Below are 27,388 nucleotides of genomic sequence, written 5' to 3' on the forward strand. Positions count from 1 at the left end.
CTGATTAGTCACTACAGAAACCGTTTGGTTGAGGTAATCTCTGCAAAAGGAGGCGCAATATCCTATTAACTGAAGGGGTTCACATACTTTTGCACACATGATATCTGAGTTTTTCTTAAATCAACCACTTTTGTTAAATAAAGAATGACAATATAACTATTTCTTTTGTTTCAGTCCATTATTTGGAATGTCAGTATTGTGGATTTGGGTATAACTTAACATTTAATAAGGTTATTTTAGTTTTTTTTACAAAAAATCTGACCATCGCTGTGGGGTTCACAAACTTTCGAGCAGCACTGTATATATATATATATATATATATATATATATATATATTTTTTTTTTTTTTTTTAAATTAAATCATTTTCTAATTCCTTACAGACAAAATGTCTTACACTCATCCAGAGTCTTTAGTTTTGGGTTAAAGCGGTAATAACATTAAAATATTGAACGCAATTAACGCATGCGCTGCACTACCCACTCACGCATTGTGGTGTTCAGTCTAAAATGGCACCGTTTCACGTATACATAGAGCTAAAAGGCAAGGTAAAATGAGTAGAGAGAATTTTGGCAGCCTTTGAAGCCGTTTATTAACTGGCTAAAGCCTTACAATCCCTCTCTCAACAATAAGAAATATCGTAGGAAGCAATGTGGGGAAGAAAGGTAGTACTTGATCTTTTTCTTAACACCCTAAGTTATTTCCCAATGCAGAGAAGATATATCAATTGGTACCACTACGCACAGTCATGGTTCCACTTCCCATCATGCATTTGGGCATGGCTACAGTATCATTTACTGAAAGCTCAACAAATACACTAGATGACAATATTTAGTCACAATATACAAAGTCACATTTGTCCTTTAAGAATTACAAGTCTTTCTATCCATGGATCCCTCTCACAGAAAGAATGTTCATAATTTAAATGCTATCTTGAGGATTTATTGTCATAATAAACAAATACAGTACTTATGTACTGTATGTTGAATGTATATATTCGTCCGAGTTTTATTCATTTCTTTCTTAATGCATTGCCAAAATATATATGATTGGGAAAAATTATCGGGAATGATTGGAATTGAATCGGGAGCAAAAAAAAACCAACAATCGGATCAGGAAATATCGGGATCGGCAGATACCGTATTTTTCAGACTATAAGTCGCGGTTTTTTTTCATATTTTGGCTGGGGGTGCGATTTATACTCAGGAGCGACTTATGTGTGGAATTATTAACACATTATGATATAATTTCACCTGTTATTTTGGTGTTTTGCAGTGACACTGATGGTTTTGTATAGTTGTTAGCATGTTCTTATGCTATAGTTATCTGAATAACTCTTTATAGCTACGGCCACGTTGGCGTTCTGCCTTAGGCAGTGTTGGTTCAATTGGATTATTGACTTTTTTATCTTGAAATGGATGCATTTAGTTTGTGGTGCTTTCACGCCCACGTGAGGGCGCACTCGCACTTGTTTACGTGAAGAAGAGTGCTCACACGCCAGAAGACGACGGACAGCTGCGTAGCTCTGAGTGAGTGAGTAGGCGAGTTAGCGAGAGAGAATAGACGGCTGCGAACCTACTTTTATTGTTTATGCTTTTAAATCATCTCTACAGAGGCAACGCCTGCGTGTATCATCTTTTCTGTTGTTGTTGTGTGTTTTCCACCCACGATCGGAGACTTAGAGCCAGTTGTGTGGTTGTTTGAACGATGTGCTAATGATAGCGAACGCATGCTAACCTGGTACTTATTACTAATAGTACCTAATTATCATTTATTTACGTTGATGTGAACCTGTTTTCTATCGAGGACCAAAATTGATTCGGCAAATTATACGGACGTCCAGCATTGTCTTTTGGGAGTTCGCTGTATAGCCAGGACCGAGCCGTAACGTAGGACAGTATATTCACATTTCGTTGTTCATGCACTGTACACTGTACATTTATTTAGCATGTTGTTCTCTATTGTATTTTTATATTAAATTGCCTTTCAAGATGCCATGTCTGTTCTATGTGTTGGATTTTATCAAGTAAATTTCCCCCCAAAAATTCGACTTATACTCCGGTGCGACTTGTATATGTTTTTTTTCTCTTCGTTGGGCATTTTATGGCTGGATCGACTTATACTCAGGAGCGACTAGTAGTCCGAAAAATACGGTACTCAAACTAAAACAATCGAGATCGGATCGGGAGCAAAAAAACATGATCGGAACAACCCTAATGACAATCTTGGCAAAAAGTATTGCCTAAGCTGCCTAATTTAGAATTCCCCTCAAGAATGATGGGAAACAAAAAACACCTTTTGTCAATTTATATTCTTGTACATTAATTTTATTGCTGACATTGCATTTCGGGGTCATCAACATGCTGTGCCCCCCCTGCCCAAAAAGTCAAACTCTGCCTATAGACATCATCTATTGTCCTTTTGCTCGTGCCGGCCAGATCATAAATGAGTTCCTCTTACCACATGTCGCATGTACTCCTCAAGCGGGTAAGACGTCATCATCTGCACCGACTGGAAGGCTTCTGCTAATTTGCCTCTGCTTTTGTTCAGCAAGTGCTGCAAAAACATGCGTTCAGTTAACGTGAGTTGAATGCAAACTGGCCGGAAGATGCGGCGTATTTACCATCAGCTCTTCGTTTGACTTCGTATTCAAGATGTCGAGCTTGACTTTCACGGGAGCGCTGGCTGTGTGGGACTAATATAGAGAGACGCATACGCGTATCGTCACGGAAAATGCGTACGTACAGTGCCCTCCATAATTATTGGCACCCTTGGTTAAGATGTGTTTTTTAGCTTCTAATATATATATTTTTTAATTCAAATAATATGGGACCTTAATGATAAAAAAGAGAAAAATCCAACCTTCAATACAAGTGCATTCATTCAGTGGGGGAAAAAATCCCACATAAAGAAAAAAATATTTGACATCAAATAATGTGTGTCACAATTATTAGCACCCCTGGTGTTAATACTTTGTACAACCCCCTTTTGCCAACAAAACAAGGTCTGGGGACTGAGATGGCCATGGGAGGAGCTTGATTTTGTGTCTGGTGAACCATTTCTGTGTAGATTTGGCCATATGTTTAGGGTCATTGTCTTGCTGAAAGACCCAGTGACGACCCATCTTCAGCTTTCGGGCAGAGGGCAACAGATTTTGATTTAAAATGTCCTGGTATTTCAAAGCATTCATGATGCCATGCACCCTAACAAGGTTCCCAGGGCCTTTGGAAGCGAAACAGCCCCACAGCATCACTGACCCACCCCCATACTTCACAGTGGGTATGAGGTGCTTTTCAGCATGCGCATCTTTCGTGGCACGCCAGACCCACTTAGTGTTTGTTGCCAAAAAGCTCAATCTTGGTCTCATCTGACCAAAGCACACGGTCCCAGGCTTCAACTTTGGAACTTTGTTTAGTTGGCAAATGGGGGTTATACCAAGTATTAACACCAGGGGTGCTAATAATTGTGACACACATTATTACCCTAATTTTTGCACAATAAGGCGCACCTGAACATAAGCGGCCACCCACCCAATTTGGCATGAAAAGGGCATTTGTTCAGAGATAAGACGCACTGGACTATAAGCCGCAGCTGTCCTCACTGTATTATGGGATGCTTACACCAAAAGATATTAACCAGTTACACTTCGATTGACAGCGGCATCATACGACTGTCATAAGACCAAATGAACCACCATGAAGCTATGAACCAAATGGCTGCAAATCTTCCTTGCTTCAAGATGCTTCATTCGGCCATCGCTGCTCCCTTGGGATAGACAGTCAACCTCTGCTGCCACCCGCTGTCAACACTGTTGTTGTCCAACATGCCTCCTAGCATGCATTGCACCGCTACAGATGCAAATAACAATCAAAATTCATGTTCTGTGATAATTATTTTTCAGTTACTTTTTCAGTTGTTTCATTAATTGCTAGTTATGGTATTAGGTAACACTTTATTTGACAGTGGCGCCATAAGGCTGTCATTAGATAAAACAATTATGACATTACATTGTCATGACCATTAGTGAATGCTTTTAACATGTCATTTAGTGCTATCTGGCAAATTATTTTCCTTTTGAATGGATGTAAAAGATCCAAGATTGACATAAATGGAGTTAGTGACACAATTTGCCAGATGACACTTAATGACGTAAGCATTCAACATTCATGGTAGTGTCATGTCATAATTATTACAGTCTTATGACAGTATTATGATGCCGCTGTCAAATAAAGTGCTGCCTATTAACCCATATAAATCAATAAATAAGCCGCACTGGACTATAAACCGCAGGATTCAAAATGACGGAAAAAAGTAGCGGCTTATAGTCCGAAATTTACGGTAGATGTCAAATAATTATTTCTTTATGTGGGATTTTTTTCCCCAATGAATAAATGCACTTGTATTGAAGGTTGGATTTTTCTCTTTTTTCCATTAAGGTCCCATATTATTTGAATTAAAAAAAAATTATTAGAAGCTAAAAAAACCACATCTTAACCAGGGGTGCCAATAACTATGGAGGGCACTGTAGAGGAGGCGGTGTACGGCTCATTACCTCGGCCTGATATTCGTCCCAGGCATCTTTGCGTTCCGCCTCGGTGAGTTCCTCCTCTTGCTTATGGTCCAACAGAGACGTGTGCTCGTGGTAGCTGACGATCTGGTCTTTGCACTTCTCCAGAAGCATTGCCAGAACGCAATCCTAACAACATTCAACTCATTTGACCTCCCCTTTCATAGCGGATCAGATGTCTATTATCGGACTTCTATGTTTTTAAATGTTAATGATGATGCGTAACCACTTTAGCGATGAAAAAAAAAAATCACCTTTGGCGAGTCGGCGCTCATCCGCTTGGTTTTACGGGAAAGGGGCTCATCCAGCAAGTCCGGCTCAAACGTGTAAAGTTCCGTGAGCTCGGAAAGGGTGAAGTGTCTCTCGACCTGCTGCTGATCCACCACTCGGTAAGATAAAGACTGCTTGGTCACTTGCCGATCGTAGATCTTCTCCTCCATAGTGCCCTAGAAGCAAATATTAGACAATCAATAATAGGCTTCAACTCTATGTTCCATGCCTGCCTGAAATTATTGGTCGTAATCAGTGGTGTCGTTAGGCCTATTTTAGGCGGGGCTACAGCTACTCCTGCTAAAGTAGGCGGAAAACACAACAAACAAATTTAATAAACAAACAATTTCCATCGATTGTCCCATGTAGGCTCCAATACAGTACAACAGAGAGTGCTATGCCTGCCTGCTAAGCAACAAAATGGTATAAGGCGGAAAACACAGACAAGGCTGAAAAAACAGTTTCTGCTCTTGCACCCCTCTTTAAAATAAACTGCTGTATTTTAAGCCAAAATAACTCTTGTGTTTGATAGAACAATATCTATATACTGCCATAGGCGTTTCATGGCGCAATAAGCCCCCGAACTATTTTTAATTTGTCCATTTTACCCTGGAGACCCCCGTTTACAGACACCGCCCAACCACTTTTGTTTAAACCTAGCCAAAAAAAGGTCAGGGATTATATTTATAATTCGAAATGTCTGTCATTTTTAGTTTAGAATCATTCATTGATGTTTACTATTTAGTTTAGAAGAAAAAAAAAAAAGACTTGAAAAATTATTCACTCGAATATTTTAAACTACCGTATTGGCCCGAATATAAGACAGCCCTGATTATAAGACGACCCCCTCTTTTTCAAGACTCAAGTTTGAAAAAAGACTTTTTGAACACCCAAGTTCATTTATATACAGAAAATTATTACAGTACATCTGAAAGAAAAATACTGGTATAACAGTGTTGAAATGGAATCCTAACTGCCAAGCGAGTTTACCTGCGCCAAGAAACGATACACGAACACTTGCTTGACCTGGCCAAAGCGGTACACTCTGTAGATGCTCTGAATGTCGTAGGAAGGATTCCATGAGGCGTCAAAGATAACCACCCTGTTGGCGGCCACCAAATTGATGCCCAGTGAGCCTGCTTTAGTTGAGATAAGAAACAGCCGACCGCTAAAGGGAAAAAAGACAACATTCAATTCGTCTCATGATTATTGATATACAGTGGGGCAAATAAGCATTTAGTCAACCACCAATTGTGCAAGTTCTCCCACTTGAAAATATTAGAGAGACCTGTAATTGTCAACATGGGTAAACCTCAACCATGAGAGACAGAACGTGGAAAAAAAAACAGAAAATCATGTTGTTTGATTTTTAAACAATTTATTTCCAAATTAGAGTGGAAAATAAGTATTTGGTCACCTACAAACAAGCAAGATTTCTGGCTGTCAAAGAGGTCTTACTACTTCTAACGAGGTCTAACAAGGCTCCACTCGTTACCTGTATTAATGGCACCTGTTTTAAGTGATTTTCGGTAAAAAAGACACCTGTCCACAACCTCCGTCAAACACACTCCAAACTCCACTATGGCCAAGACCAAAGAGCTGTCGAAGAAAACCAGAGACAAAATTGTAGACCTGCACCAGGCTGGGAAGACTGAATATGCAATAGGTAAAACGCTTGGTGTAAAGAAATCAGCTGTGGGAGCAATTATTAGAAAATCGAAGACATACAAGACCACTGATAATCTCCCTCGATCTGGAGCTCCATGCAAAATCTCACCCAGCGGCGTCAAATTATAACAAGAACGGTGAGCAAAAACCTCAGAACCACACGGGGGGACCTAGTGAATGACCTACAGAGAGCTGGGACCACAGTAACAAAGGCTACTATCAGTAAAACAATGCGCCGCCAGGGACTCAAATCCTGCACTGCCAGACGCGTCCCCCTGCTGAACAAAGTACACGTCCAGGCCCGTCTGCGGTTTGCTAGAGAGCATTTGGATGATCCAGAAGAGGAGTGGCAGAATGTGTTATGGTCAGATGAAACCAAAATAGACATTTTTGGTAGAAACGCAGGTTCTCGTGTTTGAAGGAGAAAGAATACTGAATTGCATCCGAAGAACACCATACCCACTGTGAAGCATGGGGTGAAAACATCATGCTTTGGGACTGTTTTTATGCAAATGGACCAGTACGACTGATCTGTAAAGCTTGTGAAGAGTTACAGAAAACGTTTGGCCTCCGTTATTGCCAACAAAGGGTACATAACAAAGCATTGAGATGAACTTTTGGTATTGGCCAAATACTTATTTTCCACCATGATTTGCAAATAAATTGTTTAAAAATCAAACAATGTGATTTTCTGTTTTTTTCCCCCACATTCTGTCTCTCATGGTTGAGGTTTACCCATGTTGAGAAATACAGGCCTCGCTAATATTTTCAAGTGGGAGAACTTGGACAATTAGTGGTTGACTAAATACTTATTTGCCCCACTGTAGTAAAGATTTTTCTTTACCTCGTATTCGCAGAGTTATTGAAACTATCTGCCCATTTGGACCGCATTGCAGCAGAGGTCGAGCCATCCAGACGGTAGTAATCCTTGTTTTTAATCCATGCTCCTCCTGGTCAAACAAAGGCCTTAATCAAAGTAAAGTGCGTTGAATTTTATACGCAGCAATACCTTCGGATGAGTCCATTCTTGTTCGGTGAGAAACCGCCAGGAAATCCTCTATGAGGTCTAATGAGACCAGTGACTGACTGAACACAAGTCTATGAAAAGTAAAGAAAGATTGGTGTCGAGGAAGAGAGTTGAGACGGATGGATAGAAAAGACTCGTACACTTTATCGTTCAGAGCTTCAGCCATCCTCAGGATCTCGAATAAGAGCACCAACTTGCCCGAGTGCTCCATGATGTCGGCGTCGTGTTGAGACAGCATGTTTTTAAACCAGGACTGGCCTAAAGTGAGGCGCAAGTACACAAATGAACTCATTCACTGCCAACCCAAGTGTGTGTATTCCAGTGTTGATTTTGGCAGCCCTTTTAATTTTAGTCTTAGTCTTTTAGACGATAATATTTATTAGTCTTATTTTAGCAGTCAATACACGAACTGAATCTCAGTACCTTGTCCTTCAACATTTGCTTCTGCAGCAGTGGTTGGATCACTGGTGGTGCTGTTGCTGCCTCCGCTAAGGAAAGCAAAAGGACTGTAAAAATGGAAAACAAAACGCATTAATCCTGTAAAGGGAACGTGAGTATTTCCAGTCATTTAAAATATAATATATATAAATACTAGGGCTGTCAAACGATTACAAATATTAATCGAGTTAATCACAGCTTAAAAATTAATTAATCGTAATTAATCGCAGTTCAAACCATCTATAAAATATGCCATATTTTTCTGTAAATTATTGTTGGAATGGAAAGATAAGACAAGACGGATATACTACTATACATTCAACATACTGTACATAAGTACCGTATTTGTTTATTATAACAATAAATCCACAAGATAGCATTAACATTATTAACATCCTTTCTGTTAGTGATTGAAATACACCACAAGGTGTCAACAGTGAGTTTTAATTTAACTTAGAAATCAAGCAAAATAGTGTCTTTTGTCCCTTGACTGACGCCGTTGTCCCCTGCTTACTGGTCCATGCATTGTACCTCACTGTCATTTGAGTGCTGGCTTCACAACGTACAAGACCTCTGATAGTTTGTATATTGCGACTAAATATTGCCAACCATAGTATTTGTTGATCTAAACGAAATGTTTGAATAGAGTTTGACCAAAGTCTGAGTAAGTTTTATGTGTATGTTGCATAGCTATTTTGATTGGGAATGCCAGTTCTCTTTGCGATGTTGTTTAACTGTGCGAGAATAGGGCATCATTAATACAGATTGAAGGCCTTTTTTTTTTGGTGAACATTATTTTTTGGAGTGATTATTTTTGTTGTGGTTTCACTAAATGATACTTATGTTTGTTGTGAAGGAGTTGCCGAAGCTTATCCCAATAAACGGCGCGGTCCAATGAAAGCTTGTGTCCACTCGCCTTTTGTAATATTCTGATATAGAATTATCCGAGGCACCCTGAAGTGCACACGGCGCCAATGCTGTTTACTCACATGATGCAGGAGTGAGTTTGAGTTACGCCCTGCCGAGAGCCGTAAGCTGTGTTAATGTTGAAGCTGAATGTGCTAATAAACAAAGTGCCAGCACGTCGCGTGTGGTATACCTTTGTTAAGAAAAAGCACAAAACAAGACACCTTTCTTTGCCTCTTAGCTCTCAAGTGCGTCATTGTAATCTGTTTGAGGCAATGCATGAGCGGGTCATTCCGTGCATGCGTTAACTGCGTCAAATATTTTAACGTGATTAATTTAAAAAATTAATTACCGCCTGTTAACGCAATAAATTTGAAAGCACTAATAAATACCGTAATTTTCGGACTATAAGGCGCACCTGACTATAAGCCGTCACCCATAGAATTTGACACGAAAACGACATTTGTTCATAGATAAGCCGCATTGGACTATAAGCCGCAGCTGTCCTCACTGTATTATGGGATATTTACACCAAAAGATATTAACCTGTAACACTTTATCTGACAGCGGCAACATAAGACTGTCATAAGACCAAATGAACCACCATGAAGCTTTGAACCAATTGGCTGCAAAGCTTCATTGCTTCAAGAAGCTTCATTTGGCCATCACTGCCCCTTTGGGGGTGACAGTCAACCTCTGCTACCACCTTCTGTCAAGACTGTGGTCGTCCAACATGCCTCCTAGCATGCATTGCAGCGCTACAAATGTAAATAACAATCAAAATTCATGTTCTGTACTAATTATTTCTTCAGTTACTGTAACAGTTGTTTCATTAATTGCTTGCTATGGTATTTGGCAACTCTTTATTTGACAGTGACGATATAAGACTGTCAGAAGACAATCATAATTATGACATGACACTGTCATGAGCATTAACGAATGTTTATACCAGATGTCATTTAGTGTCATCCAGCAAAATTATCTCACTTTTGAAGTGATGTAAAAGATCCAATCTGGACACAAATGAAGTTAGTGACATAATTTGCCTGAATGATGACACCTAATCCATTTGCTCCCAAAAACGTATACATACGTTCTAATTTTAATTGTTTCAGTGTCCCAGAGACATATTTATACGTCTTTTATGTTTTTTTTTTTCATAAAAGACACCTCTGGATCCTGATTCAACTGAGCTCCCAAGCACAAAGCTGAAAATCAATTTTAAAGCAATAAAACTGGCCACTGGAGGGCAGTAGTGCATTTGGTAAGACCCGCAACCCGATTCAACAGCAACGAATGGACGGACAGCACAGTCGGAGCGCTGGCGGTATGATGCCAGGCGGCAGACGACCGAGCAGAACAACCGAGAGGACGCCCGGGATGCCAGGCGCTGGACGACGGAGCAGAACAACTGGGACCACCAGTGCAGCGGGCTCGCCGAGCAGACCCCACAGAGACTCCAAAAAATCCATCTTAATGAGACAGGCAACGATGAGGGAAAAGTTTACCCGGCTGACGCGGCGACAACAGCGTCATCTCTCAGTTAGTCAAGTGTAAATAAATTGTTACTTTGCTATCAAAAGCTCTATTTGTCTTGTTCTTTATTACTTTGTAGTACGACAACATTATTCAGATGTTTGGGATGTAACTAAAGGAAAAAATAGCTGTGTTAAAGTCAAAGTTATGTTTGAAATGTGTTTAGAAAAAGCTCATTTTTTCCGTTTTTTCATCAGAAATTGGAAAATTGCTCAAACTAAGCTATTTTCTAATGCTGATTTCTAAAGAATGGAAAAAGATATGAACTTACTTTTTTTCTGATGAAAGAAGAGAGTCTGATCTTTCTTTTGGCGGGTTCCATGTTTATATAGCAATAGAACAGAATTTTCTGTGGGCCTTGCAAAATCAGTCAATCCAATAAAACGGCCGGGAGCGAAGGGCCTAGCTCTGGTTAAAATAGCTGGAAGTGAATGAGTTAATGACATCTGTCATAAGCATTTATTAATGCCCATGACAGTGTCATGTCATAATTATGACAGTCTTATTAATGACAGTCTTATTACGTGATGTGAATGTTGTGTTTCCTAACAGGTTGCCACTAGATGCACTCAAACCGATATACAAAAATATTAGGGCTGTCAAAATTATCCCATTGACAGGCGGTAATTAATTTTTTAAAATTAATCACGTTAAAATATTTGACGCAATTAACGCACATGCCCCGTTCAAAGAGATTAAAATGACAGCAGTGTCATGGCCACTTGTTACTTGTGTTTTTTGTCTCCCTCTGCTGGCGTTTTGGTGCGACTGATTTTATGGGTTTAAGCACCATGAGAATTGTGTAATTATTGACATCAACAATGGCGAGCTACTAGTTTATTTTTTGATTGAAAATTTTACAAATTTTATTAAAACCAAAACATTAAGAGTGTCACCAGTAGGTGAATGGCGAGATAGTGTAAAGCGCTTTGAGCGCCTTGAAAGGTGGAAAAGCGCTATATAAGTATAACACCATTTACCATTTTAATATAAAATATCTATAACTTGTACTCACATTTATCTTTTAAGGACTACAAGTCTTTCTATCCATGGATCGCTTTAACAGAATGTTAATAATGTTACTGCCATCTTGTTGATTTATTGTTATAATAAACAAATACAGTACTCATGTACAGTATGTTGAATGTATACATCCGTCTTGTGTCTTATCTTTCCATTCCTACAATAATTTACAGAAAAATATGGCATATTTTGTAGATGGTTTGAATTGCGATTAATTACGATTAATTAATTTTTAAGCTGTGATTAACTCGATTAAAAATTTTAATCGTTTGACAGCCCTAAAAATATGCATTGGGCCTTATTTTAACAGCATTTAACAGTGACTTCAGTTGATATTACCTTTCCACAACTGGAGCTCTAGTAGCTTTCTTCTTTCCGCCATGTGCCTAGCAGTTGAAAACATTTCAATCTTAAACCACATTTCATCCAAAAATGCTGACATCTTTGTGATTTTTGTTTTTTTTACCTGGAGCTTTTTTTGTTGGGCCTTATAACCGAGTTCCAGGCACCAAGGATGACTCCAAATCCGACCGAGAACCTGGAAATCTTTGAAGAGGTTTGCTCCGATCTTAATTTTTGCAGCGCCCATACCGGTACTCACACCTGCAAAAACAAATGTGGCGATTAAACGTAAGTCTAGGGTTGTTCCGATCATGTTTTTTTGCTCCCGATCCGATCGTTTTAGTTTGAGTATCTGCTGATCCCGATATTTCCCGATCCGATTGCTTTTTTTTTTTGCTCCCGATTCAATTCCAATCATTCCCGATAATTTTTCCCGATCATATACATTTTGGCAATGCGTTAAGAAAAAAATGAATAAAACTCGGATGAATATATACTTTCAACATACAGTACATAAGTACTGTATTTGTTTATTATGACAATTATTTCTCAAGATGGCATTTACATTATTAACATTCTTTCTGTGAGAGGAATCCACGGATAGAAAGACTTGTAATTCTTAAAGGATAAATGTGACTTTGTATATTGTGACTAAATATTGCCATCTAGTGTACTTGTTCAGCTTTCAGTAAATGATACTGTAGCCATTTAACTTCTGCCCAAATGCATGATGGGAAGTGCAACCATAACTGTGCGTAGTGGTACCAATTGATATATCTTCTCTGCGTTAGAAAATAACATAGGGTGTTAAGAAAAAGATCAATTACTACCTTTCTTCCCCACATTGCTTCCCACGATATTTCTAATCATAGGGAGAGGGACTGTAAGGCTTTAGCCAATTAAAAAAAGGCTCCAAAGGCTGCCAAAATTCACTCTACACATTTTACGCTGCCTTTTAGCTCTATATATATCTTATATATATAAGACTCTGGATGAGTGTAACATATTATGTCTGTAACGTTAAATACAATTAGAAAACAATATATATATATATATATATATATATATATATATATATACACACATATATAATATATATATTAGGGCTGTCAAAATTATCGCGTTAACGGGCGGTAATTAATTTTTTAAATTAATCACGTTAAAATATTTGACGCAATTAACGCACATGTCCCGCTCAGACAGTATTCTGCCTTTTGGTAAGTTTTACAGCAAGGCTTTTTGTGCTGTCTAACAGCGAACTCTTGTGGTCGCTTTGCGACATGGTTTATTGTTTTCTTGCCAGTTCAATATGGCTGCACGACGTCTCGGGCTGACACCTACGTTGTAATGTTGTGCTTATATGATCCTTGGACAAGATTTGTCCGTAAGTATGGTTGTTGTAAAGAATGTACATATTATGTTAGTAAGCGAAATGTTATATTTTTTGTATGAGACGCTTTTTGTTTATGATTAGTGAACCTGTATAGCGTGCTAAGCTAATGTTGTTGCTAATGCAATGCTTGTGTACTTTTTTTGTAGTTTTACCACGGTCTAAAGAGGACAATGGTTTGAGGCCATTTTAATAATAAATCAGATGAAAAAGGAAGAAGTCTGATTATTAAGGCGTCGTTCACTAGCTATCTAGCTTTGGAAAAAGTAGACGCTTCGGAGTGAGGACAGTATAGACAGATTTAAATGACAGTAGAGTGAAATGCCCACTACAGTCCTTATGTACCGTATGTTGAATGTATATATCCATCTTGTGTCTTATCTTTCCATTCCAACAATTTATTTTACAGAATATATATATATAATTTACAGAAAAATATGGCATATTTTATAGATGGTTTGAATTGCGATTAATTGTGATTAATACATTTTTAAGCTGTAATCAAGTATAAAAGTATAAGTTAAATATATATATATATATATATATATATATATATATATGTTAAAAAAAGGCATAGCCGATATTTTTTTGCCAATTCCGATACTTTGAAAATGACGTGATCGGACCCGGGACATCTCTAAATGTAACAATTTGAAATTTGTCAGTGACAATATTTCCAACCGTCCCTTAAAAAAACAGATTTGTCCCGTATTCAGAAACATCCTTTTTTGTACTTACTGCTGACGTACTGCAGATAGTGACGGTATAACGTCACCTGAAGAGGTGTCACTCTGACTGCCACCACATACTCATACTTGGGAGGCAGAAACTCAGCCAGTTCAGAGTAATCTTTTCTCTAATCCAAAAAAGATGTTTGGGTAATTACTGCAGCCATACTTGATTTTGATGTATTAAAAAAAAAAAAAAAGTCCTTACTTGAACACATCCGCTCAGCATGGCATGGAGGACATGTGCGCGCCTTTTCATGATTCGGACATCTTTGGGCGTGGAGTCGGCGCATTGGCCGTTCTGGATGGGGTTGACGAAGCGGTTTCGGAATTCCCCAAGTGAGCCCAGAAGGTTGCGCTTGATGAAATTGACCATGCAGTGGTCTGCGGAAAGTAAAGCCAAAGTCAAAGAGAATACAATATGTGCGTAACTGTGAAGAGTAGCCACATTTTCATTGTCATTGGACTCTAATTGACTCCTATTTATGTTTTCAATCACTCTAATGCACTTAATATTACTTTAAAAATATATATGATTTTTTTATTTATTTTTAAGTATTAACTCATCAGCTACCATTGACAGACGTCAAATCCATTTTAACCAGGAGGGCTAGCAGGGATGCAGCCTCCAAGTCAAATTGGACTGGACATCTATCAGCGTCAACGGCAGCGAAACATCATCACTAAATGCCAGGTTTACAAATTGAAATGGTTTTGATGTCTATAACTGTCAATGGTGGTGAATTAATTTAAACAAAATAATCCAGCGATATAAAGATATTGTCAAAAACAAGTATTTTTATCCAATATCATATACAGTGGTATGAAAAAGTATCTGGACCTTTTGGATTTTTTCACATTTCTGCATAAAACCACCATGTGAATGTGATTTGATCTGTCCAAATCACACAGATGAAAAAACAGTGTCTGCTTTAACTAAAACCACCCAAACATTTATAGGTTTTCATATTTTAATAAAGATAGGATGCAAACAATGACAGATCTGCTTAAGAAGATTTAAAGAGTAAGCGAAACCAATTTTTACCATACAATTTAAGTCAGGTGTGTTCCAAATCATTGATGAGTGGTTTAAAGCTGCCATGCCCACTATAAAACACACACCTGGTAAAAAAATGTCTAGATGAGAAGCATTGATTGATATGCATCATGGCTCGGCTATCTGAAGACAAGGATTGTTGATTTGTATAAAGCTGGGAAAGGATACAAAACCATCTCTAAAAGTCTGGATGATCATCAATCGACAGTCAGAGAAGGAGTGGCCGTCCATCAAAGATGACACTGAGAGTTCAGTGCAGAATACTCAGAGAGGTAAAAAAGAACCCTACAGTGTCTGCTAAAAACAGAAATCACTGGCACAGTCCAATATCTATGTGCACATATTGACTATATGTAAAACTATGGCAAAGAATGGTGTTCATGGGAGGACCCACAGAGGAAGCCACTGCTGTCTAAAAAAAACATTTTTGCCCGTTTAATGTTCACAAAAGGCACTTGGACACTCCACAGAAGTTATGGCAAAATATTTTATGGACTGATGAAACTAAAGTAGAATTGTTTGGGAGTAACACACTACATCGTGTGTGGAGGAAAAATGGAACAGCTCACCAACATCAACACCTCATCCCCACCGTGAAGCATAGTAGAGGGAGCATCATGATTTGGGGCTGTTTTGCTGCCTTAGGGCCAGGACAACTTGCAATCATTAAGAATGAATTCAAAAGTTTATCTGGATGCTTTGCCTGAGGCCGTCTGTCAGACACTTGAAGCTAAAAAGAGAATGGATGCTGCAACAAGACAATGATCCAAAACACAGAAGTAAATCAACTTCAGAATGGTTTCAGAAGAACAAAATACATGTTCAAGTCAAAGTCCAGACTTGAACCCCATGGAGATGCTTTGGCATGACCTAAAGATAGCGATTCATGCCAGACATCCCATGAATCTGACTGAACTACAGCAGTTGTGTAGACAAGAATGGGCTAAGATGAGTCCTGATCGTTTTGCCAGACGGATCTGCAGCTACAGGAAGCGTCTGGTTGAAGTTATCCCAAATTTTAAATGTGATAATTCACTTATTTATTTTTCCCCCTTCTGTCACTGTTTCCATACTATCCTCATTAAAATATGAAAACCTATAAATGTTTGGGTGGTTTTAGTTAAAGCAGACACTTTTTTCATCTGTGTGATTTTGACAAAGCTCAGGTCACATTTGATGGCGATTATATGCAGATATGTGAGAAATTCCAAAAGGTTCAGATACTTTTTCATACCACTGTATAGCCACATAGCATAATTGCCCAAGTTATTTTTGGCCAAACTGCCTGACTTTATTCCCCTTTCAATTCTGCATAATGTATTGCATTGTCCATGAAACCAAGTGCTTGGGTTTGGTCCCAACTAGGGCTGCAGCTATCGAATATTTTAGTAGTCGATTAATCGTTGGACTAGACAGTTCGAATAATCGAGTAATCGGATAAGGAAGATGAAAAATTAAAATATCTGAGCTGAGCCTCAAACGGTAATTTTTTTTATTTTTTTTTTAAAATGAGGATGTATGTTCAACAAAAGAACAATTGGCTAACTTCCATAGAAAAAGTCAGCTAGCTTGAACGCTAAAATGTTAAAGTTTTTTTTTACAATGCTCTTAACAAATAGTTCAGAAACATATTCCCACAAAAAACGGCTAAAGATGCCAATAAACTCAATTATGAAGGCATTAAAAACATTAGCTCAAACAAAAACTTAGCTTACGTTGGTCTTAACAGGGAGCAGCTGGATTCAGCCATGTGAAAAGAGGCAGACCAGAGGGCAGTGTATCCACCCTAATCAACAAAACTAAATGCAAACACTTTCAAAATAAACCATTACACGCCGCTTTAATTAAACGAACACCCGAAGCAACAAAATTTAATTCGAATATTTTTTTTCTAATCGAATACTCGAGTTAATCGATTAATTGTTGCAGCACTAGTCTCAACGTTGGTAGAGATTATATAAAAGCATAACCTGCATGTACACTTTTTGCTGGGGACGGGATATTACTAGTGCTGCAACCATTAATCGATTAACTCGAGTAATTCGATTATAAAAAAGCTTCGGATCAAATTTTGCTGCTTCGAGTATTCGTTTAATTAGATTGGTGTTGTAATGGTCTGTCTTGAAAGTGTTTGCATTTATTTTTATTGATTTGGGTGGATACACTACCCTCTAGTGGCAACAGTGAATATGATATAACTCATTTAACATGGCTGAATCCAGGTGCTTCCTGTTAAGAGCAATATAAGGTCAGTTTTTGTTTGAACTAATATGTCTTTAATGCATTGGTAATTTAGTTTCTAGGTATATTTAGCTGTTTTTCGTTGGAATATGTGTTTGAACGATTTGTTAAGAGCATTGTAAAAAAATGACGTTAGCATTTTAAAGTAATTAAGCTAGCAGACTTTCACGATGCAGGTTAGCCAATGGTTCTTTTGTTCTAATTAAATGTCATTTATTTATTTATTTTTACCGTTTGAGGCTAAATTCAGGTATTTTAATTTTTTTTAGGTTCCTAATCCGATTACTTGATTATTCGAACTAACTACTTCAAAGAATAACTGACTACTAAAATAATCGATAGCTGCAGCCGTAGAATGTAGGCTGAATTTAAGCTTTTGTGTAGGCATTATTCCATGATATTTTCAATAAAACTGGGCAGATGTAAAAAATGAACATTCCAAGTGGCGAAAACTTACACTCAACCAGGTTGTTTTGCAGCGGCGTGCCAGTTAGCACCACTCTTCTTCGCGTCTTTACAGCTTCCATGGCTTTGGAAATATTGGAGTTGACATTGCGCAAAATGTGCCCTTCGTCACATATCACCAAATCTGGACCTGAAGATGAAAAAACAACCTTTAACAAAATGTTCACGTCACCTGAAAACTGCAAAATAGTCTACCTGGATCCACGAGAATGTTTTTCAGCTGCTGCTGCTTTGATTGGTTATCGGGCCGCGTGCGTGAAGAGCAGAGATTTCTGTACATTTCATAGCCCATAATCATAACGCCGCCTGTTGTCTGCCAGCTCTGCAGAGCTTGGAACCGGACGTCAAAATTCTTTGAGGTGGCCAGTTCGGTAACCTGCCATACATTTGTATTTTTAAGCATATACTCCAGTTTACACATGTGCGAACTCATACCTTGACTCTATCTTTGCCCAGGTTTTGTTGCCATTTGTTGAACTCGCTTATCCAGTTGAGAACAGTGTTGAGAGGACACACAACTAAGGCTGTTTTAAAACTTAAGCGTTCTGACTGCAACACCGTATGCAAGAATGCAACCACCTAAAGAAGTATAAGAATACATTCGTACAGTAAATAATCAAGCAAAATTGACATGACTTGATAGAAAATTTTGAATTGGGAGAGCTGTCAGAGAATTATTTTAGTTTTAGTGCAGGGGTGTCCAAACTTTTCCACTTTCATTTGCTAGAATATCAGAATTGGGTTTAAAAAAAACAAAAAAAAACTGTCCTACAGTGATTGGAAATAGTTGAGGGACTGTTTAAGTGACTAGCTCCATCTAGTGTTTAAACTGAGAAGTGCAACAAAATGTCGTCTGAAATTCATGATTCATGTGCATATTTGCGGCAGGCCGCCGTTGGTCCACTACGGAGCCCCCCAGGTGCCCGGGTAGAATTTTTTAAATTTAATTATTGCTAATCTGTACCCATAGTTTAGTAATCTGTGGGTACAGTTTAGTAATCTGTACCCACAGATCACTAATCTGTACCCACTGATTACTAATCTGTACCCAGTTTACTATATTGTACCCACAGTTTAGCAATCTGTACCCATAGATTACTAAACTGTACCCACAGTTTAGCAATCTGTACCCACAGATAACTAAACTGTACCCACAGTTTAGCAATCTGTAGGTATATTTTAGTAATCTGTATTTACAGATTACTAAACTGTACCCACAATTTAGCAATGACCCGGAAACAGTAGTCACCAATGTTTGGCGGGGACTTCAAACGCCGAGGGACCGACTGAGCAAGCACCTGCACGTTTTGCCCTCAGCGAACAAATGGGTTTTAAAAGGTAACTATTGCACGTTTTCTTTGGTAGCCGTCTAAAATATCACTTTAGGTGTCATCAATCAAGATGGCATGTTGTGTTTGCACATTTTCTGTGCTGCTGTCGTGCCCGTGCGTGTTTAATTCAACTAGTGTTCTTTTGTCAGTTAGCTATTTTTAGTAGCCGCATTAGCAGCGACCGGATAAAAGTAGCCTGTATTTCTATTCACTATCCATGTGTTTAAAGATTAGTAATCTGTGGGTACAGATTGCTAAACTGTAGGTATAGTTTAGTAATCTGTGGGTACAGATTAGCTATGATTTTCTTTTTTTCTACCCTGGCACCCGGGGGGCTCCGTAGTCCACTGACCATAGTTCGGACACCCCTGTAGTTTTTCCAAATCAATGAAAACCTTCAAACCTGCAGTGTTTTTCCCAGGCCCATACAGTGAGCCAAGATGCAGCCCGAACCTGGACTGGAGTTGACCTTCTTCACTGACTCGCAACAGTTATCCCATATAAACTGGACTCCTGTCGAAGAGCATGGAGAGAAAGAAAAAGGGCTTTTTGCACAACCTACAGATACTTTCGCACTCATGAATGGCAAAACTAGTTGATGCAATTTCAGGAGAGATTGCGGGCAATGCCATCATGCTGAAGGTCAAAAATGTGACGGAGGAAAAAAAATTTGTTTTCATCATGTTGGCAAAGACATGAGCCTTGTATTTGAATGTGTCAATGGGATTTTGTGGGAAGTTTTGGGAAGAAAAAAAACAAACTTTTTGGTAAAGAAAAATAGGAAAACCCGCCCGTCTCATCAGACCATAAAACATGGTTCCAGTAATCCATGTGCTTTATTGACATGTCTTCAGCAAACTGTTTGCGGGCTTTCTTCAGAAGAGGCTTCCTCCTGGGGTGACAGCCACGCACACCAATTTGATGTAGAGTGCGGCTTATGATCTGAGCACTAACAGGTTGACCCCCTACCTCTTCAATCTCTGCAGCAATGCTGACAGGACTCTTGTATCGAGTCACATGACATTTTGGAAGGAAAATGACAAGGAGTACTCAATTTGGACATTTAGGGATATATGTTTTTTCAAAGGGGTGTACTCACTTTTTTTGCCAGGGGTTTCGATAATAATGGCTATATTTTGAGTTATTTTGAGGAGAAAATAAATGAACTCTATTATATAAGCTGAACATAGACTACTTTTCATTGTGTCAAAGTGTCATTTTTTCAGTGTCGTCCCATGAAAAGATATACTTAATTATCTGCAGAAATGCGAGGGGTGTACTCAGTTTTGTCATACTCCGTATATATTAGGCATCGGCGGAGTTTTAACTTTGGGGTAGGGTGGCACAACATGTTGATGACCCCGAAACGCAGTGTCAGCAATAAAATTAAGTTAAAGGAATATTTTAGGGCTGTCAAACGATTAAAATTTTTAATCGAGTTAATTACAGCTCAAAAATTAATTAATCGTAATTAATCGCAATTCAAACCATCTATAAAACATGCCCTATTTTTCTGTAAATTATTGTTGGAATGGAAAGATAAGACACAAGACGGATATATACATTCAACATACGGTACATAAGTAGTGTATTTGTTTATTATAACAATAAATAAACAAGATGGCATTAACATTATTAACATTCTGTTAAAGCGATCCATGGATAGAAAGACTTGTAGTTCTTAAAAGATAAAGAATTTTTGACGGGGGTAACCACACTGGCAAGACATTGGTGGTTGCTCTGTTGTACAATCACCGTCTTTAGTGGGGCAAATTGAATCTCCGCTAACCATTTTGGCGGTACTCTCTGGCGACACATTTTCAATTCTTGGTTCTTGCTCAGTAGTTGTCGCTTTTTAAAGCATAGTTTTAAAAAAATTACATATATGGCGGAAAACACAGACAAGGCTAAAAAAGCAGTTTCTGCTCTTGCGCCCCTCCATAAAATAAACTTCTGTATTTTAAGCCAGACGAACTTGTGTCTGATAGAACAATATGTCTATATGCTGCCATAGCAGATTCATGGAACATTAATTCCCCGAACTATTTTTAATTTGCCCGTTTTACCCTGAAAACCCCCGTTTACAGACGTCGCACAACTGATTTTGTTTTAACCCAGCCATAAAAACGTAAGTAATTTGATTTTTTATTGTAAATCTGTCATTTTTAGCTTAGAATCATTAATTGATGTCGAATATTTAGTTAAAAAAAAAAACTTTAAAAAATTATTCACTCACATATTTTAAACTTTTAAACAAATTATGTCACAATAAAAAAAGGCGTCTGTAAAAAAGTCAGATATCTACCTCATAACTATCACTTAATCGTATTTTTTGTTACTGTTGCATTTTCTCCGATATGTTAGATGATAAATAATCGATCCAAACAAAGAAAAATTGGAAAAAAAGCATCTATAAGGGTAAACATATGAAAAAGAACATCTCGACCACTACTCGATGTTAGCGGTTTCTGCATCGCGACCTTGTTATATTACCATGTTTCACATAAAATCCAGCTGTGGCCATTCACAGCTGTGTCTTGACACTCAGTGATACATGCTACATGGAGTTTTTGGATCAAAACAAGGTAAGTACGCGATAATATCTCAAAAGTCATGGCATCGGTAATTCTGCTCTCGCATGCTCTCACCTCCAGATAGGGTTTTGCTGTTTAAAAAACTTTTTTTTTTTCAAAATGCCCTCCTGTTGAAAAATGTCTTTCCCTAGAAAATTGAGATTTTAAGCTTTCCAATGATGTATCACAAATGCATATTGGACAATTTTGAAAGTTGGCCAAATTGCGGGTCTCAGAGAGGAACTTCAAGTCACCTGAGTGTTTTCCGCCACATGAATCTTGCCTCTTTGGTCTTCGGGTGGTTTTGGCCAAGCAAAGCAAATGACCGTGTAAGGTGCTAGTCACATGATCTGTTCAAAAAACAATTTTGACCCATTATAAAAATATCTTTTTTTAGGCCTGGCAAAATTATCGCGTTAACTGGTGGTAATTTTTTTTAATTAATCACGTTAAAATATTTGACGCAATTAATGCACATGCCCCACTCAAACAGATTAAAATGACAGCACAGTGTCATAGCCACTTGTTACTTGTGTTTTTTGTCTCCCTCTGCTGGCGCTTTGGTGCGACTGATTTTATGGGTTTAAGCACCGTGAGCATTGCGTAATTATTGACATCAACAATGGCGAGCTACGAGTTTATTTTTTGATTGAAAATTTTACAAATTTTATTAATGCCATCTTGTTGATTTATTGTTACAATTAACAAATACAGTACATATATGTACAGTATGTTGAATGTATATATCCGTCTTGTGTCTTATCTTTCCATTCCAACAATAATTTACAGAAAAATATGGCATATTTTAGAGATGGTTTGAATTGCGATTAATTAATTTTTAAGCTGTGATTAACTCGATTAAAAATTTTAATTGTTTGACAGCCCTACTTTTTTTGTTCATTTCATTCATTGTGTTGTTTTATTGCTTTACAATTTTTATAGACAATATTTTACCGGAAAATCATATAAAGGCAAGTCAATTCCATGCAATGACACACCAGGCCCCCAGGGGGGGCATATTTAAAATGATGACTGGTTAATGTGCAACTGGAAATTAAGATTTACATGGGTTGAAAAATTGTAAATTTCTGTTAAAAATGTGACATTTTTTAAAATGTTTTGCCAAAACGTTTAAATAATTATGTGTGACGAGAGAAAATCAGTAGGAATGCTGTTGGAAAAAATTGGGGATTACATTTCAAAAGTATATCTCCATGATAGTGTGTGTGTACTGACCATTTACTTGGTGAGGCTTGAGTTCAGTCACTAGGTTCCTGTGCACCTGCACTAGAGGTGTTTTGGTCTGCTCATCCTGATCCAGAATCAGCTTGGTGGTGACAGACTCCTGAGACAGCTCTGCAACAACCGTCTAGAACGCAATGCTAGGCAGTCAGCCGCGACCACAAACCTAAGCGTTTATCGCCATTCGGTTCTGCGGTACCTCTCGTCGGTCCTCCATCAGCTGCTCCCTACTTGCCAGTCGTTTACATCGCTCCTCCTCCTCTCGCAAGGCCTCCTGCGTTTCAGACCGCAAATTGTCGTCTTGGATGATTTCGCGGATTTTTTTGCGTCCTTTAGGTGTGCCCTGACTCTTGTTCATCTCGCTCTCAGCCTTCTCTTGTTCGTCCTGCGCCAATGTGAGTGAAGTCAAAATAAAATGTTTGAACTTCTTCTTGATGGTGATGAAACGTGATTGGTCACGGCTACGGTTACCTCCTCGTTACTGCTGTCAGACAACAAAATAATGGTCGGTGGAGTCTTGTTTATTGACATTTTCTTGACTTCAGGGGTTGAACTGGAACAAGAGCATGGTAGAAGGCTCAAAAGCAAACGTCCAGGTTTCTTGAATATATTTTCATGTTTTGGGTTGAGACTGTTCAGACTACAAAAGAGCCACCCAGTTTCAATCTAGATGTGCTAAAAATCGGATTTTGACTGCAAATTTGAACAAGGCCTTAATAATGCGACTTTTGTAGACTGTGCTCAACTGAAATCTCCTTCTGTACCTTTCTTGTTTGTGTTCCTCCTCTGACTCACTCAGCGCATCGCTAATGCCACGTTCTTCTGCCTCCGAGAAGCTATTCTCAGTATCTCCGCTCTCATCAACTGGACACAAAGCAGCGTCACGTTAAGAAAAAAATTCCAAGGCGACACTCAGCGGCGTCCTTACTGCTCGGCAACTTGACGCTCTTCTTCTTCTTCTCTGCTTGGTTCCCTGATGCCGCCATGTCATTTCCTGTGCTTTCATCCAAGGTGAGTTTGCGGCGCAGCAAGTGGTGCTGCCTCAAGTTTGGGCCATCCAAATCAGTGTCAGAAGACGTCGAGGGCAAGTTTTCCCCTGCGGTAAACATTTGAAGGACGGGGTCACCAAAGGGAGGCTTGAACTCCCGGTGGACAGGAACCTACGTGACTTGTGCCTCTCTTTGGAAGACAGAAAACTCACCATTTTCCTCAGATCCACGTTCTCCGGCGACTTCATTAAATTCTGTTTCCGTCTCGGAAGTAGACTCGTCATCCCGCATTTCTTCATCTGACGAAAGCTCATCGAACGATGAGAGGTTGGCATTGATTTGGGCCAAAAGTATTTTCTTAGCGATTCTTTTAAAAAGTAGAAGAGAAGGACAAGGTACCTCAAATTCAATTCATGATCGCGTCAGCTGTTTAGATACATACTGGCATGGTAGAAATGACATTAAAAGTCTGATTGAGAAGTGAAAGCTTAACCACAAAATTGTCGGAAAAATACAAAGCTGCCAAGGTGAATTTACTGACAAAGATGCGTAAATAGTGACCTTCGTGAAGTTGGCCCTTCATCAGGTGCAAATTTACATAAAAATGATGCCAAACGGTAGTGCTACGTTTGTGCTGTAAAAAGTTTTGTTTGTGCTGCCATCGCCAGTTGTTTTATAGGTCAATCTGAGGTTAACCAGCACCACTTTAATCTAAACCAGCTAAAAATTATGTCAATCATTTGTGCTACGTTTGAGTTAGGTTAGGGTTTAGGGTTCGTGAAGTTGGCCCTTCATCAGGTGCAAATTTACATAAAAATGATGCCAAACGGTAGTGCTACGTTTGTGCTGTAAACATTTTCATTTGTGCTGCTACGGTTTTGGAGTTACAGTGATACTTCTACTTGCAACATTAATTGGTTCTGTAAATACAGGTAGTCCCTTGGTTACGAACGAGTTCCGTTCCTATGCTAACAAATTAACTGAATTTTTGCGTAAATTGGAATTAATGGTTTAAGTACCCCAAAATAACAATCAAAAAGTCCAAAAGCTTTGAATTTTGTATAATGATGGCGGATACACTGCCCTCTGGTGGCAGCGTTGAGTCTGGCTGGACTGTCGCCTTATGACTGAGGAGCAGACTCTTGTCTAACATGGATAAAGGACAGCTCCGCTCTGGTTTAGCCCACATAAGGGTGTAAGTTGTTTCAGCTAATATATGTTTGTGTATGCATTTGTAATGAAGTTAACAGCTACAGTTTGTAGCGTAACGTGTGAGCGATTTGCTATGAGAAATGTAAATACTAGGGCTGTCAAACGATTAAAATTTTTAATCGAGTTAATTACAGCTTAAAAATTAATCGTAATTAATCGCAATTAATCGCAATTCAAACCATCTATAAAATATGCCATATTTTTCTGTAAATTATATATATATTCTGTGTACTTTTCATTGTGTCAAAGTGTCATTTTTTCAGTGTCGTCCCATGAAAAGATATACTTAATTATCTGCAGAAATGCGAGGGGTGTACTCAGTTTTGTCATACTCCGTATATATTAGGCATCGGCGGAGTTTTAACTTTGGGGTAGGGTGGCACAACATGTTGATGACCCCGAAACGCAGTGTCAGCAATAAAATTAAGTTAAAGGAATATTTTAGGGCTGTCAAACGATTAAAATTTTTAATCGAGTTAATTACAGCTCAAAAATTAATTAATCGTAATTAATCGCAATTCAAACCATCTATAAAACATGCCCTATTTTTCTGTAAATTATTGTTGGAATGGAAAGATAAGACACAAGATGGATATATACATTCAACATACGGTACATAAGGACTGTATCTGTTTATTATAACAATAAATCAACAAGATGGCATTAACATTATTAACATTCTGTTAAAGCGATCCATGGATAGAAAGACTTGTACTTCTTAAAAGATAAATGTTAGCACAAGTTATAGAAATTTTATATTAAAACCCCTCTTAATTTTAGTTTTCGCTTTAATAAAATTTGTAAAATTTTCAATCAAAAAATAAACTAGTAGCCCGCCATTGTTGATGTCAATAATTACTTAAACAATGCTCATGGGTGCTGAAGCCTATAAAATCAGTCGCACCCAAGCGCCAGCAGAGGGCGGCAAAACTCCATAAAACACAATTAACAAGTGGGCATTTCACTCTACTGACATTTAAATCTGTCTGAGCGGGACATGTGCGTTAATTGCGTCAAATATTTTAACGTGATTAATTTTAAAAATTAATTACCACCCGTTAACGCGATAATTTTGACAGCCCTAGTAAATACGTTAGCATTCCTAACATTTAAGATAGCGGTCTTTTGTTGAATTAGGCTAATTTAATCTACTTTACATATTGATCAGACTAGATGGATGTTTGAACATTGTTTTGTGTCAAGTGTTTTATTGTTAAAATGTGTGTCGTTTTGAACATGCAGTAGTATGAAAAAGTATCTGAACCTTTTGGAATTTCTCACATTTCTGCATTCATTTCAAACATTTAATTTCAAATCACCAAATGTGATTTGATATTTGTCAAAATCACAGATGAAAAAAACTGCTTTCATTAACACCACCCAAACATTTTCATATTTCAATGAGGAGAGTATGCAAACAATGACAGAAGGGGGGAAAACAAGAAAGTGAACCATCACATTTAATATTTTGTGCCCCCCACCCCCTTTGGCAGCAATAACTTCAACCAGACCATCTCAACGGGGTTCAAGTCTGGACTTTGACTTGGTCACTCCAGAACGTGTATTTTGTTCTTCTGAAACCATTCTGAAGTCGATTTACTTCTGTGTTTTGGATCAGTCTTGTTCCAACATCCATCCTCTTTTTAGCTTCAACTGTCTGACAGACGGCCTCAGGTTTTCCAGCAAAACATCCTGATAAACTTTTGAATTCTTTTTCCACTAATTATTGCAAGTTGTCCAGGCCCAGCGGCAGCAAAACAGCCCCAAATCATGATGCTCCCATGATTCACTGTGGGGATGAGGTGATGATGTTGGTGAGCTGTTCCATTTTTCCTCCACACATGACGTTGTGGGTTACTCCCAAACATTTCAACTTTGGTTTCATCAGTCCACAAAATATTTTGCCAAAACTTCTGTGGAGTGTCCAAGTGCCTTTTTGCGAACATTAAACGGGCAACAATGTTTTTTTCTTTTTTTTTTTAAACCTGTCCTGTTCAGCTGTTTGACACGGAGAATGGAAGTCTAAGTGCCCGGATAGTCTGAACAGTTTTAATGTTTCACATTGAGCGTCTGACATACTCCCTTTGTGATCATTCAACATACCTCATTTATTATGACAAAACAGCGAACAGGAAGGGGATATGGGGGAACAGAAGAAAAGAAACACAAGAGAAGAAAGAGAAGAAACACAACAACAAGAAATACACTGAACGCCTAACTACACTAACTACTAATATGTTGGTGCTATCGTCAGCTAAATGTATTTCAGGTTGACACCACGTGGGGGGCCTGTTGACCAGGGAAAGAGGGGGAAGAAGGTGGGGGGGTCTATAAGCTAAGTGATCGAAAGGAGTAAAGTGTACACAAACCATCTCTGTGATTTAG

The 27,388-nt window shown here is 38.4% G+C and overlaps 1 protein-coding gene across 1 annotated transcript in view; it reads right to left on the reverse strand.

Moving 5' to 3' along the window:
* LOC130906425 (transcriptional regulator ATRX-like) overlaps positions 1 to 27,388 on the reverse strand; it is a 60,057-nt gene that overhangs the window by 5,797 nt on the left and 26,872 nt on the right. The window contains exons 11-33 of the mRNA XM_057820759.1: positions 24,004 to 24,158; positions 23,731 to 23,898; positions 23,567 to 23,666; positions 23,274 to 23,355; positions 23,002 to 23,187; positions 22,797 to 22,929; positions 19,391 to 19,500; positions 18,092 to 18,235; positions 17,852 to 18,032; positions 17,649 to 17,786; positions 14,102 to 14,277; positions 13,904 to 14,021; positions 11,900 to 12,036; positions 11,773 to 11,819; positions 7,954 to 8,036; positions 7,671 to 7,788; positions 7,513 to 7,601; positions 7,348 to 7,453; positions 5,826 to 6,003; positions 4,820 to 5,011; positions 4,551 to 4,694; positions 2,622 to 2,693; positions 2,459 to 2,554 (exon numbers count right to left, since the gene is read on the reverse strand). Coding sequence (XP_057676742.1) covers positions 2,459 to 2,554; positions 2,622 to 2,693; positions 4,551 to 4,694; positions 4,820 to 5,011; positions 5,826 to 6,003; positions 7,348 to 7,453; positions 7,513 to 7,601; positions 7,671 to 7,788; positions 7,954 to 8,036; positions 11,773 to 11,819; positions 11,900 to 12,036; positions 13,904 to 14,021; positions 14,102 to 14,277; positions 17,649 to 17,786; positions 17,852 to 18,032; positions 18,092 to 18,235; positions 19,391 to 19,500; positions 22,797 to 22,929; positions 23,002 to 23,187; positions 23,274 to 23,355; positions 23,567 to 23,666; positions 23,731 to 23,898; positions 24,004 to 24,158 — 2,953 coding nt within the window. The remainder of the gene's footprint in view (positions 1 to 2,458; positions 2,555 to 2,621; positions 2,694 to 4,550; positions 4,695 to 4,819; positions 5,012 to 5,825; positions 6,004 to 7,347; positions 7,454 to 7,512; positions 7,602 to 7,670; positions 7,789 to 7,953; positions 8,037 to 11,772; positions 11,820 to 11,899; positions 12,037 to 13,903; positions 14,022 to 14,101; positions 14,278 to 17,648; positions 17,787 to 17,851; positions 18,033 to 18,091; positions 18,236 to 19,390; positions 19,501 to 22,796; positions 22,930 to 23,001; positions 23,188 to 23,273; positions 23,356 to 23,566; positions 23,667 to 23,730; positions 23,899 to 24,003; positions 24,159 to 27,388) is intronic.

The sequence above is a fragment of the Corythoichthys intestinalis genome, chromosome 18, assembly GCF_030265065.1.
Source record: "Corythoichthys intestinalis isolate RoL2023-P3 chromosome 18, ASM3026506v1, whole genome shotgun sequence".
Classification (NCBI taxonomy): domain Eukaryota; kingdom Metazoa; phylum Chordata; class Actinopteri; order Syngnathiformes; family Syngnathidae; genus Corythoichthys; species Corythoichthys intestinalis.